The 15007-nt window shown below is 50.4% G+C and overlaps 1 protein-coding gene across 6 annotated transcripts in view; it reads right to left on the bottom strand.

The window, feature by feature from the left end:
- Nucleotides 1-15007, bottom strand: part of TBC1D22A (TBC1 domain family member 22A) — a 266974-nt gene that overhangs the window by 172917 nt on the left and 79050 nt on the right. For all 6 annotated transcript variants that reach the window (XM_081822666.1, XM_081822664.1, XM_081822669.1 and 3 more), the window contains 2 exons: nt 11173-11243; nt 10-138 (listed from right to left, as the gene is read on the bottom strand). In XM_081822666.1, coding sequence (XP_081678792.1) covers nt 10-138; nt 11173-11243 — 200 coding nt within the window. The remainder of the gene's footprint in view (nt 1-9; nt 139-11172; nt 11244-15007) is intronic.

The raw sequence follows: 15007 nt of genomic DNA, 5'->3' as shown, positions 1-15007 counted from the left end.
GGAGCTCACCTGCCTGTAGGTGTCCTGGTGAACATCATCATTCCGAGAGTCGTAATAGTGCTCAATAAAAGCAAAATATTCTTTCTGTTTTCTCTGGAGAGTGGCTGGTCTTCGGTCCACATTGGCAGGAAGGTAACCCTGTGTGAGAAAAAGAACAAAAACAAAAAGTGTATATGGTTAATGCTGGATTCACCATTCTGAAATGGGATTCTGAAACTGGACACGGGAGAGCATAACGAGTTGTGAAAACAGAAACAGACATCAAGGAAATCAGCTGGCTGGCCTCTGAGGCTCGGACACGCCACAAGGGACTCACGGCCACAGGGTGGGAGTAAGACCGGAGCCTCTGGCAGGCTGGTCCTTCGTGCTCTTCCAGAGCAGGACTGAGAGGAGCCCCCAGCTCTCTAAATGCCTCATGTGCCTCAAAGGATTCAGAAGTCTGCAGGTCTGACCACAACAGAACGTACGTGTGCGTGTGCATGCTCACATGTACACACAACAGAGGCCTGTACGCGTACGTGTGCATGTAATACGCATACACGCACACATGTACAGACTGTCGCCTAGGCAAACGTTCCCCTCTCTGCAGAGACCGCTGGCGCCTGGCAGTGCAGCCCCAGTACATAAAGTGAACTCAAACCCAGAAGGGCTGGGCCGCTCCGGGTGGTCATGAAGAGCCCAGACTCAGGGCCACACTGCTTGGTGTTTTACATGCTTTTTATTTCTTTGTTTCTCCTTTTAAATCAACACTGACCTATCCCATATAAAATGTGCCCCTTCTAAGTCAACAGTTCCATGACCCTGGATGGGGGTACACAGCTGTGTAACCGCTACCCCAGTGAAGTGGCAGAGCATTTCTATCACCCCAAAACCCTCCCTGTGCCCACAGCAGTCCCTCCCCACACTCGCAACCGGAGAGCCCGGGGACCCGCTCACCCCCTCACCGGGGAGCACTGAGGCCTGGCCTAGAACTTCATGGAATCATTTGGGGACCCACACGTGGTTTTCACTCAGCCTCACGGTCTTTGTGATTTATCTGAACTGAAGTGTGAGCCAGCAGTTACTTCCTTGGCTTAGGGAGCAGTATTCCACGGTACGGATGGGGCACTTTGCCGGGCCATGTCCTGGTTGCTGACCATCGGGGCTGGTGCTAGTTCGGGGCTATTATGAATAAAGCTTGTTATAAATATTCTTGTACGAGGGTTTTATGGCTATGCACTTTGATTTCTCATGGTTCCACACCTAGGGATGGACTTACTGGCTCACTGTGCAGGTGCATGTTTCGCTTCCTAAGAAACTGCCAGACCTTCCCCAGAGTGATCGTACGGTTTCACATTCCAACTAGCAGCGTATGAGAATCTCAAATGCTCCACACCTTCCCTGACACTTAGTATTGTCCTTCAAATATCAGCCGTCCTGGGGGTACTTGGCTGGGTCAGTCGGGGGAGCATGCATCTCTTGATCTCGGGGTTGTCAGTTCAAGCCCCATGTTGGGTGTAGAGATTACTTTAAAAAATAAAATAAAATCTTTATAGACAAATACCATATGATTTCAGTTATATGTGGAATATGTTTCTAACAGGAAACAAAACAGATGAACACATGGGAAGGGGGAAAAAAAGAGGGAAGCAAACCATAAGAGACACTTAACAGGGGTGCCTGGGTGGCTCAGTCAGTGAAGCATCTGCCTTCAGCTCAGGTCATGATCCCGGAGTCCTGGGATCGAACCCCGCATCCGGCTCCCTGCTCAGCGGGAGCCTGCTTCTCCCTCTTCCTCTGCCCCTCCCCTTGCTTGTGCTCTCTCTCTTTCTCTCTCAAATAAAATCTTTAAAAAAAGAGAGAGAGAGAGAGACTCTTAACAATAGAGAACAAACAGGGCTGATGGAGGGAGGAGAGTGGGGGATGGGCTAGATGGGGGATGGGGATGAGGGAGGGCACTTGCTGGGATGCGCACTGGGTGTTGTATGTAAATGATAAAACACTAAATTCTATTCCCAAAACCAATATTACACTATATGTTAACTAACTAGAATTTAAAAATTTGGGGGAAAAAAAAGGCAAGACTCTTTTACCCAAAAAAATGTAAAAAATAAAACATAGGGGCGCCTGGGTGGCTCAGTCGTTAAGCATCTGCCTTCGGCTCAGGTCATAATCCCAGGGTCCTGGGATCGAGCCCCGCATCGGGCTCCCTGCTCCACGGGAAGCCTGCTTCTCCCTCTCCCACTCCCCCTGCTTGTGTTCCCTCTCTCGCTGTGTCTCTGTCAAATAAATAAATAAAATCTTTAAAAAAAATAAAAATTAAAAAATTAAAAAAATAATAATAATAAAATCTTTTAAAAAGATCTCTTTAGGGCACCTGGGTAGCTCAGTCGTTAAGCATCTGCCTTCGGCTCAGGTCATGGTCCCAGGGTCCTGGGATCGAGCCCCGCATCGGGCTCCCTCCTCGGCGGGAAGCCTGCTTCTCTCTCTCCCACTCCCCCTGCTTGTGTTCCTGCTCTCGCTCTCTCTCTGTCAAATAAATAAATAAAATCTTTAAAAAATAAAAATAAATAAATAAATAAATAAGATCTCTTTAAAAAAAAATCTTCAAAAAACAATCAGCCATTCTACTGAGTGGCTCTAAATGAATGAGGAACATCTCACGCACCCATCTGCCACTGCTTCTCTTCTTTGGTGAAGTGTCTGTTCAAATCTTTTGCCCATTTTTAAAATCCAGTTGTTTGTCCTTCTAGTGAGTTTTATGGTTCTCTATTCTAGACAGAATTTTTGTATCTAGATACATAATATACATATTACGATTATATTCTCCTACTAATCTGTGGCCTTTTTGTCTCAAATAGCAGGAGTTTTCAATTTCCATGATATCCAACTTGTAAAGTTTTTCTTTTATATTTAGTGCTTCTTCTGTTCTATATAAAAAAGATTCCCTCCTTGTTTCTTCCCTAGATGTTTTAAAGCTTGACCTGGCTACCTCCTGCTCATCCCTCAAGCGTCTCTTTGATGATAACTCTTCTTCAGGAGGCTCAGCCTGACACCCGAAGCGGCCTGGCCACGCCGAGCTCCAGCAGCACCTGGCAAGAGACTCCATCAGAACCAGCCCCTCAGTGTGCTAGCCACGTGGCAGTCAAATTTTTATTAAGTGAATTTATGTATGAGCAAGAAAGTGAATGGCTGAACAAATATATCCTATATGTTACTTTCTGCCTTTTAAAATTCCCCCACATCCGGGGCGCCTGGGTGGCTCAGTTGGTTGAGCACCTGACTCTTGATTTCGGCTCAGGTCATGATCTCAGGGTCCTGGGATCGAGTCCCTCATCGGGCTCTGCACTCAGCAGGGAGTCTGCTTGAGATTCTCTCTCTCTTCCTCTGCCCCTCCTGCTTGTGTACACATGCTCGTGCTCTCTCTCTCTAATAAGTAAATAAGTCTTTTAATAATAATACCAATAAAAGAGGATGTGCAGAGACTGGAGCTGTGGCAGCCACCCTGCGACCACGTGGGAGAACCACGGGATGCAGGTGCACCGTGAAGAGCCGAGCGGAAGGAGCACTGAGCTCAGAGGGTCGCCAGCCTTGACGATGAGGTGGGCCTGAATCCAGCCACAGCTTTTCTGTTGTGTGAGTGCCTCTGTTCCCTTTCTTTTCGGAAGGTGTTTCCATGAGCATCTATTCCGTTATCAATTACACTCTCGCACACATTTGCTTTAACTCACTTGGGTCATACGAGTTAAGCTTCTTCTTAATAAACACGTATTGAAACAGAATGTGTGTGTGCATACACTCACCCAAAATGTGTGCGGAATTACCACGAACTGACCCCATCTCCAGGTCCCTCGGGAGCCTCCCAATCACTGTCCTTCACCTCCTTCCTAGAGCTAGATCCCTGACTGCTAACACTGGGGTAAATTGTGCCTATTTCTGAACTTTACATAAATGGAATCATTTTTTCTGTCTGGCTGCTTAAACATTACATTTGAAAAAGTCGTTCATTCTTGTAACATGTTAAGAGTCACTGATTTTCATCGTCACGTGTTCCCACGTACAAAATCCATCCTGTGGACAGACATTTGGGTTGCCACTGCTCTCTGTTATAAACACTCCTGTTCCTGTCCTTTGTGGCACGTGGTATGCATCTCGTCAGGTATGTACCGAGGAGGGGGACCCCTGGCTGCACCTCCCTTTCACAGACCTCCTGCAGAATTTTCCAGAGTGAAAGCAGTCACAAGCACCCACTGTTCCACATCCTTGCTAACACTTGGTGCTGTCCATCTTCACCTCAGCCATCCCAGTGGGCCTGCGAGGTCTCTGTTAGACGGTGGCTTTAATCTGCATTTCCCAGAAGACTGACAGGTGCCGTTCGTTGCGTGTCCTCAGCTGCTCAATGCGTGTACAAGTGTTGCCCAGTTTCCGCGAGGTCACCCCCGCCTTGCCCGTGCTCAACTGTACGTGTCTATTCTATCGTCTGCATGTGAGTCCTCTGTGAGCGTCTCCTCCTCCCCCCTTGCCTTGCCTTTTCTCCCCATTAATGATGTCTTTTGATGAAGACAAGTTCCTAACTTTAATAGAGCCCCTTTTATTAATCTTTTATGATTAGTCTTTCTCATTCCTTTGTAAGAAAATTTCCTTTATCCAACACCCCGTGCCTACACATTTCACTTTAAAGCCACGCCCAGCTCCCCACCGTGGTGAAGCAGTGTTGCGTGGGGCCAGCACCCCCACGATCCAGCCTCTGCAGCCAGCACCAGCCGGAGTACGCCGGGCATCGCCCCACACAGCCCTGCCCCTGCTGGGGGGCCGACCACTCCCGGGGCTGTGAGCCCTGACGCTGCTTCATCACGTCGGAGACGCCTTCACAGACCACCGGTTCGGGAACCACCAGGATCCACCACAACCATCTGACCTTACTGCCAACTGCCAGTCCCCGTCATCTCCTGGAAAAAGACGAGTACTGGTCCTGAGGTTGCCACAGCCGCAGGCTGAGCAAGCAGGCTGCTCGCGGGCACTTGGCTACACACGGCACTGCCTTGAATCCTCGGTGGACATGCGGTTGTTCTTGCATTTGCAGAAGAGGAAAAGCCTCGGGGTTTCCTTTCGAGCCCAGGGTTATGGGGCCGGAGGGCACACTGCAGCCGGCCCTCTTCAGGGGCACCTGGCTCAAGTCACAGAAACTCAGGGAACAAGTCCCCGCCCTATGGAGTCATCTACACACACACACCCTGTTCGCTGAGCTCTGCGTGTGTCCCAGGCCCCCAGGCCCTCGCACCCTCGCACCCTGGGCTCAGCACCCTGCACGCAGCCTCACACTGAGCTCCGGAAGCTGCCAAGGCTTGTAATCATGCCCCTGCCCAGAGGCGGACGCCCTCCCCGCTCTGCTGCCAGCCCCTCTGGCTCCCCGGTTCAGGACCTCTCTCTGAATGCCCGTTCCTGGGCCGGGACTCCCGCCTGCACACAGGGCTCAGCAGGCGGGTGGGCACCAGCAGGCGGAGCGGGGCAGCTGACACAGAGCCACCTGAGCCCCCAGGCCACGGAGGCCGAGCGGCCCATGACCTCGGCAGCAGGGCTGGCCTCTGATCTCCTCCAGCCTGCGCACGAGGGCCGCGGCGGCCTTCCCACAAGCACACTGTCTTCTGAGCGCCTCCCCCGCCCCCGCGGCACTGGAGCAGACGAACTACTTGTTGCCATGGCTTGTGTGCATCATCCCTGGAGCTCAGCTCCCTGCACTGCAACCCGCGGGGACAGGCCCTGCAATCAACTCACGTCTCTTCCAAGCATGCACCAGCCTGGAGCGCACACTCCCCAAGACACCTGCACTCCCTCCTCCGAGTCACCACTCTGACCTCAGCATCTCCCCCCCACTCCAGGTGCTTCTCAGAGCCGGTCAGATGCGGGGACTTGGCTCACCCTGCCTCCGCCCACTAGACCTGGAGCTCCGAGCTCCAGCAGGGCAGGAGGTCTTGCCCTGTGCTCAGGCTATCTCCGCCCCCACAAGCCCCCCACGTTCATTGTCCCGCGGGGCACACCACGGATACTCAGTGCAGACTTGCCGAACGAATGAATGATGCTGTGCTGTGCAGCAGGACCACCATACCCCAGAGGGCCCCAGCCCTGGGGGCCCAGGGAGGAAGAGGTCTGAGCTACTGCGCGACAAGTATCAGCACGCGGTTCTGGGCCGGCTTTGGACTGGTTTGGAGTCAGCCCTGGTGTTGGAGAACACAGGGCTGCAGAGGGAGAAGCAGAGCAGACGCCCCGAGAAAGGTCACACGCCTGCGTCGAGCGCACCGGGCAGCGTGTCCAGGCTGCCGCTCAGCAAGGCCAGAGCACGTGGCAGGTGAGAAGCGGGGACGTGTGTGCAGCGGCCGGTGGGGGGCCCTGTGGGCCAGGCCAGAGCTGGCCTTCCATCCAGGGCAGTGGGGCAACGAGGGGTATGAGCCAGGGAACGGTGTGGGCGGCCTTCCATCCGTCACACGCGGTAACACCACAGGCGTCTTAGTGACCGTGAACGAGGACTCACACCTTCTCCCCACTCCCAGATTTTAACTTCACTTATTAAAAGAGAAATTCTAAAAGGCCAGGATGTCATAACAGGAACAGAGGCAATAAAAAGCACCCCCCCACACACTCCTGATACTCCCATCCCTAAAGGAAAACACATGTGCAAGTTGGGGCCTTCAGATAATTAAGCCAGACTGGAAATTATGCAAACGAAACATATTCAAGTATGCAATGAATTTTAAATGACAGAACTACAGAAAACTTAATTGCTGTATTAGCATGCTATAAAAACACTAATCATAAATGTAAAACAATAATACCTGCATATACTTATATCAAAATTGTCCCCATGACACACGCATCCAGTGGCTCCCTCCTGCGGGTTCACGTGCGATCCTACCTTGACATGCCATGAGAAAAAAGGGTGATGCCAACACCTCACTGATCACTCTTAACCATTCTGCTCACCAGCACAAATGTTACGTGTTTAATTATTGTTCAATGTTTCTGAAGTAGTTTTTAAAAAATGAGCCAAAAATATAATTTTCTACAGTGCTCATTTTTAAAAAGTTACTGCCGTGCTTACAGGGAATTTAAATGTTAAATCGCATTAATGGTGGTTTAACGATATGTTCTGGACTAGAGTATATGTTAGTCCTCTGTAAATGACAGGAGCCAAGTTTCCCATCTTTCTTCATTAAAGGAGCATTTCCTACTCATCCATTAAGAATAGTGCTCTTCAACAGACCACCGGGATCACATTAATGACAAATCATGAACAGATTGGGGGAAAAAGCCATTAGTTTGCCAGGTCTTGAAGTAGATTCATATTCAAGTGCAGCTTCAGTTGTCTTTTTCAACCGGACAAATGACAGATTCTCCTCGGTCCTGGGTTCAGGGTCCGGAAGCAAAGAGCTGGGCCCAGCCACCCCACCCCACCCGCTCGGCTGAGCCTCTGGGACAGCACGCTGTCGGTCAAGCCCAGGCACCCGGGCCCAGCTATACTGCCTTCAGTGGGTCCTCTCTCCCAGCTGGTCCGTGCATGCCCTGCCCTGTCCCACGTGGAACCCACACATCCTAGAGCAGCTGCCTCCACCCTGGGCACACGTGAGAATCCCTGGGGACCCCAGAGATTGGCAGTTCCCCAGCTCCCCGGTACCACTAACGTGCACCCAAGAGGTCAAGAGGGCAGCCCAAAGCCCAAAGCCACCATGTCATTGCTGCCCCCGCCCCCACCCCTGCCCAGCCTGGGGCAGGCTGCAATTGGTACAAACCCTGATGCCTCAGTTTACCCCAAGGCTCCAATTGGCTTTGTGGGCCCAGACACCAAGATCTACAAAAGCTTCCCAGGAGAGTGGAACATGAAGCCTCGGATTCAGAGTGACTGAGAGGTGGCCTAAACTTGGGGGACCCTTCTCCTGCCCATGACCCTGAAGTGCCTGCCGGGTTTTCTCCCCCACCATTTTCCAAGAGTCTTTTGTGACCTAGGACTTGCAAAGGGCAGACGCGTGGGAAACACTCGCCGCATCAGAAATGAGTGATTGGCATCCTTCACGGTGCTCCCCAAATCTTCCATTACAGTAAGGAGGAGAGAAGGAGAGACTCCTAAGGTAGCTCCTGGGTCAGCGTTTAGGGGATAGGAAATGATGGTCCCCACCATTCTGACCTCCTTCCCCCCGTCCATGCCCACGTTTGACTAGCACCCCTCAACCTGGTGGGTTCCCTGCCCCTGGATGCCCAGAGCCCATCCTTCCCCCCCGGGCATACAGGATGTGCATGGGCCTGTCTCCCCGGGCTGTCTGGGGACACTTGAAGGCTGGGATGACATCACTGCTCGCCAGCACGGGCCCAGAACATGGCAAAGGCATGATGAGCACATGTGCCCTGAATGATGAGTGAGCACAGCGCCAAAGTACCACCCAGTTTCCTCCTCCAGCAGCCTGAGTCCCACCCACCTGCCCCTACAGCCTCCAGGCCCTCCTCCCCTGCCCAGTCTTCCCTGTCTTGGCTGCCCGCCTCCTCCTTCTGACAGGCCCCTAGAGCAGCACAGCACATTCTTCCTGCTGGTGCCAGACCCTGGTCGCGATACCGGCCTATCTGTTCTTGCAACCCTGCCTTCAGAGATCACCACTTCTGCAGGAATCCCATGCATGTGCACGGCGTTGCACACAGCAAGCACTCAATAGATGCTGTGAAACAAGCAAAAAGGTACAGGTAGAGACACAGGGTGAGCAGTGCCCTGGGGCCCAGACTTCTGAGAGAGTGGGCTCCTTCCCATGGTGAGACCCCAGTCTGTCCTGGGGCAGAGAGAGGAAGGCAGGGACCCCCTCTCTTTCTGCAGGCCGCATGAGGGACAGCGACTTGGTTCTTCTCCCTTCTTATCTCCCAGTGCCAAACACAGAGCCAGAGATACAGAAAGTGCTGGAGAAATACTGATCAAATAAATGAAGGCACCAACCAAAAGACCGTTCAAGAGGCTCCCGGCTTTCCCGCTCCAGAAACAGCCTCCTCACCCCTCACTGAAGTCCTTCACATCGTGGCCTGCTCCTGGTCCCCAGCCACCCCCTCCCTAATCCAAGCAGTCTGCCCGCCATTCCTAGGGAGCCAGCTCACCTTGGCTCCTGCTCGTCCAAACCGAGCTGCATCCCATAGGCCGTACGCCCTCCCCGTCTCCCCGACCCAAGGACACTGACACATCCTTCAAGATGCTCCAGAAACACCCCACCTTCACCAAGAAGCCTGGCCTGCCATCCACAGGAGTCTGCACTGCCCTGGAACCGCCCCTCCCTTTCTTGGTGCCCCCACCCTCCGCCACTTTGGAAAGACAGGCTTTGCTCACTGACCCCAACACTTTTTTTTAACTCATCCGTCAACCCAAGCCTGAAGAGGTCCAGAACTGCCAAGTTCATCTCTGTCCTTCCCAGTGCCCAGCCTCCCACCTTGCAGCACCTGCAGACCCTGGGAAAGGGAAGCCCAGCCTGGCACACGTGGCCCTGCTCTGCGGCTGCCCGTCCTTCCCGCCTGCGTCCCACACATCCCACTGTGTGTGATCCCAGACTGTGCTGCAGCCCTGACCTGACCCAGCCCCTCCTAACAGGGAGGACTAGGATCTGCTTCATCTCTGTCTCCGGGCAAGGGGTCCCTGCAGTCAGTTAACGAGTTACACAAATACATGTATCTGAGATGCCCAGATATTCTTTCCCTTGTATTCCCAACATTCCCGGTTACAGACTCTACCCACCTACACCCTCCCTCCCATTCAAACCAACAAAGTGGAGCATCTATCTCCTCCCCCTTCTGCTCCATGCCCACTGAATCCCAGGTCGCACGCCTGCCCAGCCAGCCACTGGGCATCACACACAGGGTAGCTCAGCTACAATGCACACAAACCGAGAACCAAAGGAAAGGAATGGGACAAAATCATTCATGAAGGCTTTCTACCCAGAAGCAGCACAACCTTAATAAATATAAAATCTCACTATAAAGTCTTAAACATATTATCCTCAAAACTTCCTACAGTTCAATCTAAAAAGCTTGTAACCTATTGTATAGGACATTTGGAAAAGTAGACACAAATGCTTAAAATAACAGACACAAAACAGAAACATAAGCAATTGTAGCAGGTCTAATTTTAATTGCAAGAGAATATTTAATCAATAAATATTCACTGTTGAGAGCGGCATCTGCATTTCGGATTACGAGGTACTAAGCTGCAAATTTATTAAGACTCATTAGCAAGAAGAGTCTTTTAAATACTGAATGTCAGACCCAATTTAGAGTAAACACTTAGAGTTCCCTACTGATTTAACTCCAAAGATAATTTAAAAAGGGAAAGAGAAGAAAGCTGTCTATAAATGACTCCAGGGCGCCTGGGTGGCTCAGCTGGTTAAGCGACTGCCTTCGGCTCAGGTCATGATCCTGGAGTCCCAGGATCGAGTCCCGCATCGGGCTCCCTGCTCAGCGGGGGGTCTGCTTCTCCCTCTGACCCTCCCCCCCTCTCATGTGCTCTCTCTCTCTCTCTCTCTCAAATAAATAAATAAAATCTTTAAAAAAAAATAAATAAATAAATGACTCCAAAGTTTTCAGCAGGGCCAAGCTCACTTCAGATATTAACCGGAGTGAAGCACCAGAGAGAGTGCTGATGGCCACTCCACCCCGCCCACCTCATCTTCTCCAGCAGCCTCCACAGTTGGGCAGTTTAGAACCAGGGGTGAGGCACCAGAACCCCACCCTCCATCAAAGAAACACAGATACTTTTAGAATCACTTTCTCCCCCTTACATCACTAGTAAAGTACATTAAAAAAAAAAAAATGGTCAAACGTATTTCGCTGTGATGGATTCCTAAGAATTGAAATAGTCCTCCATGATGGATCCTTTCTCTATCACAGGTTTGAAAATATTACAAAGATTTCTAGAATAATAAAACCACAGGAAAAGAATACAGCTGTCATAAATAATTACTCATCCTCATTTTCTGCCAGCCTTGTCAAACCAAGCTTGAAATGAAGCAAAAGATGGAAAATGTCACCTTAGCTCAGGCCAAGGCCCAGATCACTGCCACAAAGACAGGGCGCGTGCCTGGCCACGGCTGATGGGCCACACTCCGGGCCACACTCCAGGCCACACTCGGGGCCAGACTCTGGGCCAGGCCGCGCTGGTGACCAGGCCCCCCCAAGACTTACTGAGAGCAGCTTCCAGGTCATTGGACGAACCGGCTTAGGGATTCCGGACCAGCTCAACTTCCGTAATTCCTCTGTTGACAACAAAGAGACAAAGAAAACAGGGTTTACAAACAGCGAACTCCCCACAGGGCTTTGACCTATTTCGTAAGTGTTCCTGGAGGGGAGGGGGGCTCCATAAATGAAACCAGAGTGAACCTAAGTGAGAAAGATTTCAGATACTGATTGTTCTCAATATACGAGAGACGCTGAGTGACCTCCACTCCGGCAGAGCTAAGTGTCTACATTTAAGCCACACAGAGTGCACGTTTACTAAATGCATGGCAAGTGTCCCCAGAGCCACCCTGGGACAGGTGGGGCACCACACACCTTCCTCCCTGGAGCAGTAGAGGCCTCCTCCACACGCCCCCTCCTTCCCTCCCTCAGTCCCACCAACACCTGTCCCCACTTCCGCCACCCCCCCGGTGCTCCCTTCTTTCCTGCATCCTATCTCCCTCTCACCATTCACTGCTTACGAATATGAGGTGCTTTGCTCAGGACTGCTTTTGACAGAGATCATGTCACAGAGATAAGCTTGTGTTCACAGAGCACTGCTCAAGGGGGTAGCCACGTTATTCAAGGTAGACTACTACAATCGCTGCAGCATCCACGAATACCCACGGGTGGGGAGGTCACAGAGGGCAGGGCCGGCCAGGGGCACAAGGGCCCGGAACCAGCGGGTGTGGAGCTGCCGAGGGCAGGAGAGGGCACGGCAGGGACTGAGGGGGCGGCCCCCGAGGTCCGTCGGAACTTCTGTGTCTCCCCGTGTCACAGCCACATGCCCCAAACGGCGAGAGAACACGTTTCAATTTGCAGGTGTATCAATACTCAGTCAATCCCACTGAAACTGAAGTAATTATTTCTTTAAGTTAGGAATCCACCATCAGGCTCTTCTCCTAACAGCTAGGAGCTCATGATTAATATTAGGAATAAAAGAAAAGATTAAAGAGGCTCTGGTAATATAATCAACAAAATACAAAGTCCTGACATCTAATCTTTTTCCAATTACTACAGTCTAAGTAAAATAAGTACAGAATAATTGGGTGACGGTACCAGCAATAACTTGCACTTTACAGCAGAATCTCAGAAAATACCGAATCTTCCCCCGCACCCCGAGGATATTATGAAAAGCAGGAACCTAATATCCGAACACCAATAATGTAATGTTTACCGTCATGTTCCCAGGGCCTCTCCTCCTGCACAAGGCTGGTTTTCTGATGATGGTTTAGATGAAGAAAGCTGAGCGAAATCTCCGTTGTTAGCATTCTCCAAACCTGTCTCCTCATGGAAGAAACTCACAAACACGGTGCCTTGTGTACGTGTGGGACAGAGTTCTGAGTCTGCGTCACGTTAGCATTAACCAGTTGCTTTCATGGGTACTATCTGCTCCTCACGGCAGCCCGAGTCCATCAGGGCTGTCCCCACCCTGTCAATGAGGAGCAGGCTCAGCGAGGCTAGGTGACCCAGGAACTAAGTGACCTTTGCATCTCAGAATCTTTCCACTCTGTTAACTCCCATTACTAAAAGGGCTTCCCGTAACACAGACAAATCTCATTCATGAATATGGACAAAAGGTCCAAAACAAAATCCTCGCAGATCAAACACAACCAGAGGTTCAAAGACTGGTACACACGATTTACTCCAGGAATAAAAGAATGGCTCCAAGTCAGGACATCTTCTAGTTTTATCAAAGCGTTCAACTGGGTTGATGGGAAAGTCATAGGACCATTCTGTTGGATGTCCAGTGTAGACTTTCACCCCGGGCCTGTTTGCCCCTCCACCTCTCTAGCAGAATCCCAGTTGTACAAAGTGACAACCCCCACCCCACCTCCCGGCAGCCCCGGTAATGAGGGGAGTCAGCCCGGGGGAAGTTGGAACTGATTGGCTGTGCAAAGCTGAGCCCCGCCCTCACCGGGGAGGGACTCCGCAATGAGCCTGGGACGCTGTCTGAGCCACAGAAGAGAGCAAATGAGCTGGGGTCTGCTGAGGAGAAAGCCCCTCCCTGCTCTTGAGAAATCTTTTGGGGGCAACAATCTCTTGCTTCCTCTGCAGGCTGTTAGGGTCAGAGGTGAGGCTGGGGCTGCACCTAACCAGTACCCAACCAGCCTGAGGAGGAAGCCAACAAGACAGGCAGCAATGAGGGCTGAGTTCAGGGCAGATACAAGAATGTTCAAACATCAACAGCTTTTCCCCACCAGCAACAAAACAAATCGGAAATGTTATAGACATAAGCTTAACAAAAAACAGACACAACCATGGAAAGCAAACTGTGAAGGTTTTACTTAAAGACATGAAGACGCAGAGGAAAAAACCAAGCTCACTGGCACTAAGGAGCACCTGCTCTGGTGAGGGCAGAGGGACCACACAAGGGAACGGCACACGCAGCCCTGTGCTCAGAGAACTCAGAGCAAATGCGGAATGACAACTGGACTCAGAAGAAGGGATAAGGAAGGGAAAGGCAACTGTGGGAAGGAAATTCTGCCTAGTTGGTAAGGTTTCCTTGAGGAAATGACAACTGAGAAAAGACCCACAGATGAGGAGAAATTACTGAAGGAAGAGGGGCTGGAAAGGGAATATTCTCAAGTCCAGGGAACACCTGACATAAAGCCCTGGCCCGGTGTGAAGAGGGATCAGAGGGGCCAGTGGTCACAAGGAGACACTTGATGGGCTGCTTCTGAAGCTCAGTGTAGAAGGGACAGTGGCTCGGATGGTGGCAGCAAAAAGAAGAGCCATGACCAAACATGGACCAGGGGATCTAGTCTAAACATTACGATGCTGTCAACTGCCACTTAAAAATTCTTTGAGTTCAATGCAAACCCAATAAAACCCCAGTGGGATATACTGTTGTGTTCTGAAACCTGATAAGTTGAAACTAAGCTCATATGAAAGAGCAAATGCATAAGAACAGCCAGTAAAATTTCCAAAAAGAATAGTGTGAGAGGACTTGCATTTCCACATAAGCAAATGTGTAAGAGAGTGACAATACTTAAGACCCTGGGGTTCTAGGAACAAGACTAAAGCAAGGAGATCAATGTTACAGATGAATGGTTCACATCAAGCCTGTACTTACAATTACCACAGCATTTCAAATCAAGGGGCCATCAGCCAATGGTGTCCAAACAATATGGCATCTATTTTCAGAAAAGGAAATCAGACCATGTATCTTACCACAAAAACATATTTCCAAATGATTAAAGATCCAAAGACCTAAGTGGAGTGTGTGTATGTATGTGTGCAGGAAAGATAAAAAATACTACAAGAAAATACAGAGGAGTATTTTGCTATTTTCAGATGGGAGAAAGGCCTTCCAGGCAAGTCACAAATCTGAGAACTATAAATAAGGTTAATGAACTATATAAAAGTTTGAAATTACTATGGTGAAAGCCACCATAATGTTAAAATAAAAAATGACAGACTTGGGGAGCTTGGGTGGCTCAGTTAAGTGTCTGCCTTCAGCTCAGGTCACGATCTCAGGGTCTGGGTATCGAGTCCCTTATCAGGCTCCCTGCTCAGCGGGGAGTCTGCTTCTCCCTCTCCTTCTGCCCCCACCTTGTGCGCTCACTCTCTCTCTCTCTCTCCCCCAAATAAATAAAATCTTTTAAAAATGACAGACTTGAAAAATACATGCAACATACAATAGAAAAAGATTAACATCACTAATATATAAAGAACACATACAAAAGGAAGAATGATCAATCTGTACAAAAATGGAAAATTCACAGAAGAGGAAATAGAAATGGCTAATAAATGTACAAAAATAGGAGCCTACTCTCAATAGTGATTAAAGAACTACACCATT

The sequence above is a fragment of the Leptonychotes weddellii genome, chromosome 5, assembly GCF_054177405.1.
Source record: "Leptonychotes weddellii isolate Sample4059 chromosome 5, ASM5417740v2, whole genome shotgun sequence".
Classification (NCBI taxonomy): Eukaryota; Metazoa; Chordata; class Mammalia; order Carnivora; family Phocidae; genus Leptonychotes; species Leptonychotes weddellii.
Note: the sequence above shows the minus strand (reverse complement) of the source record. Positions and strands in the feature narration are given on the sequence as shown.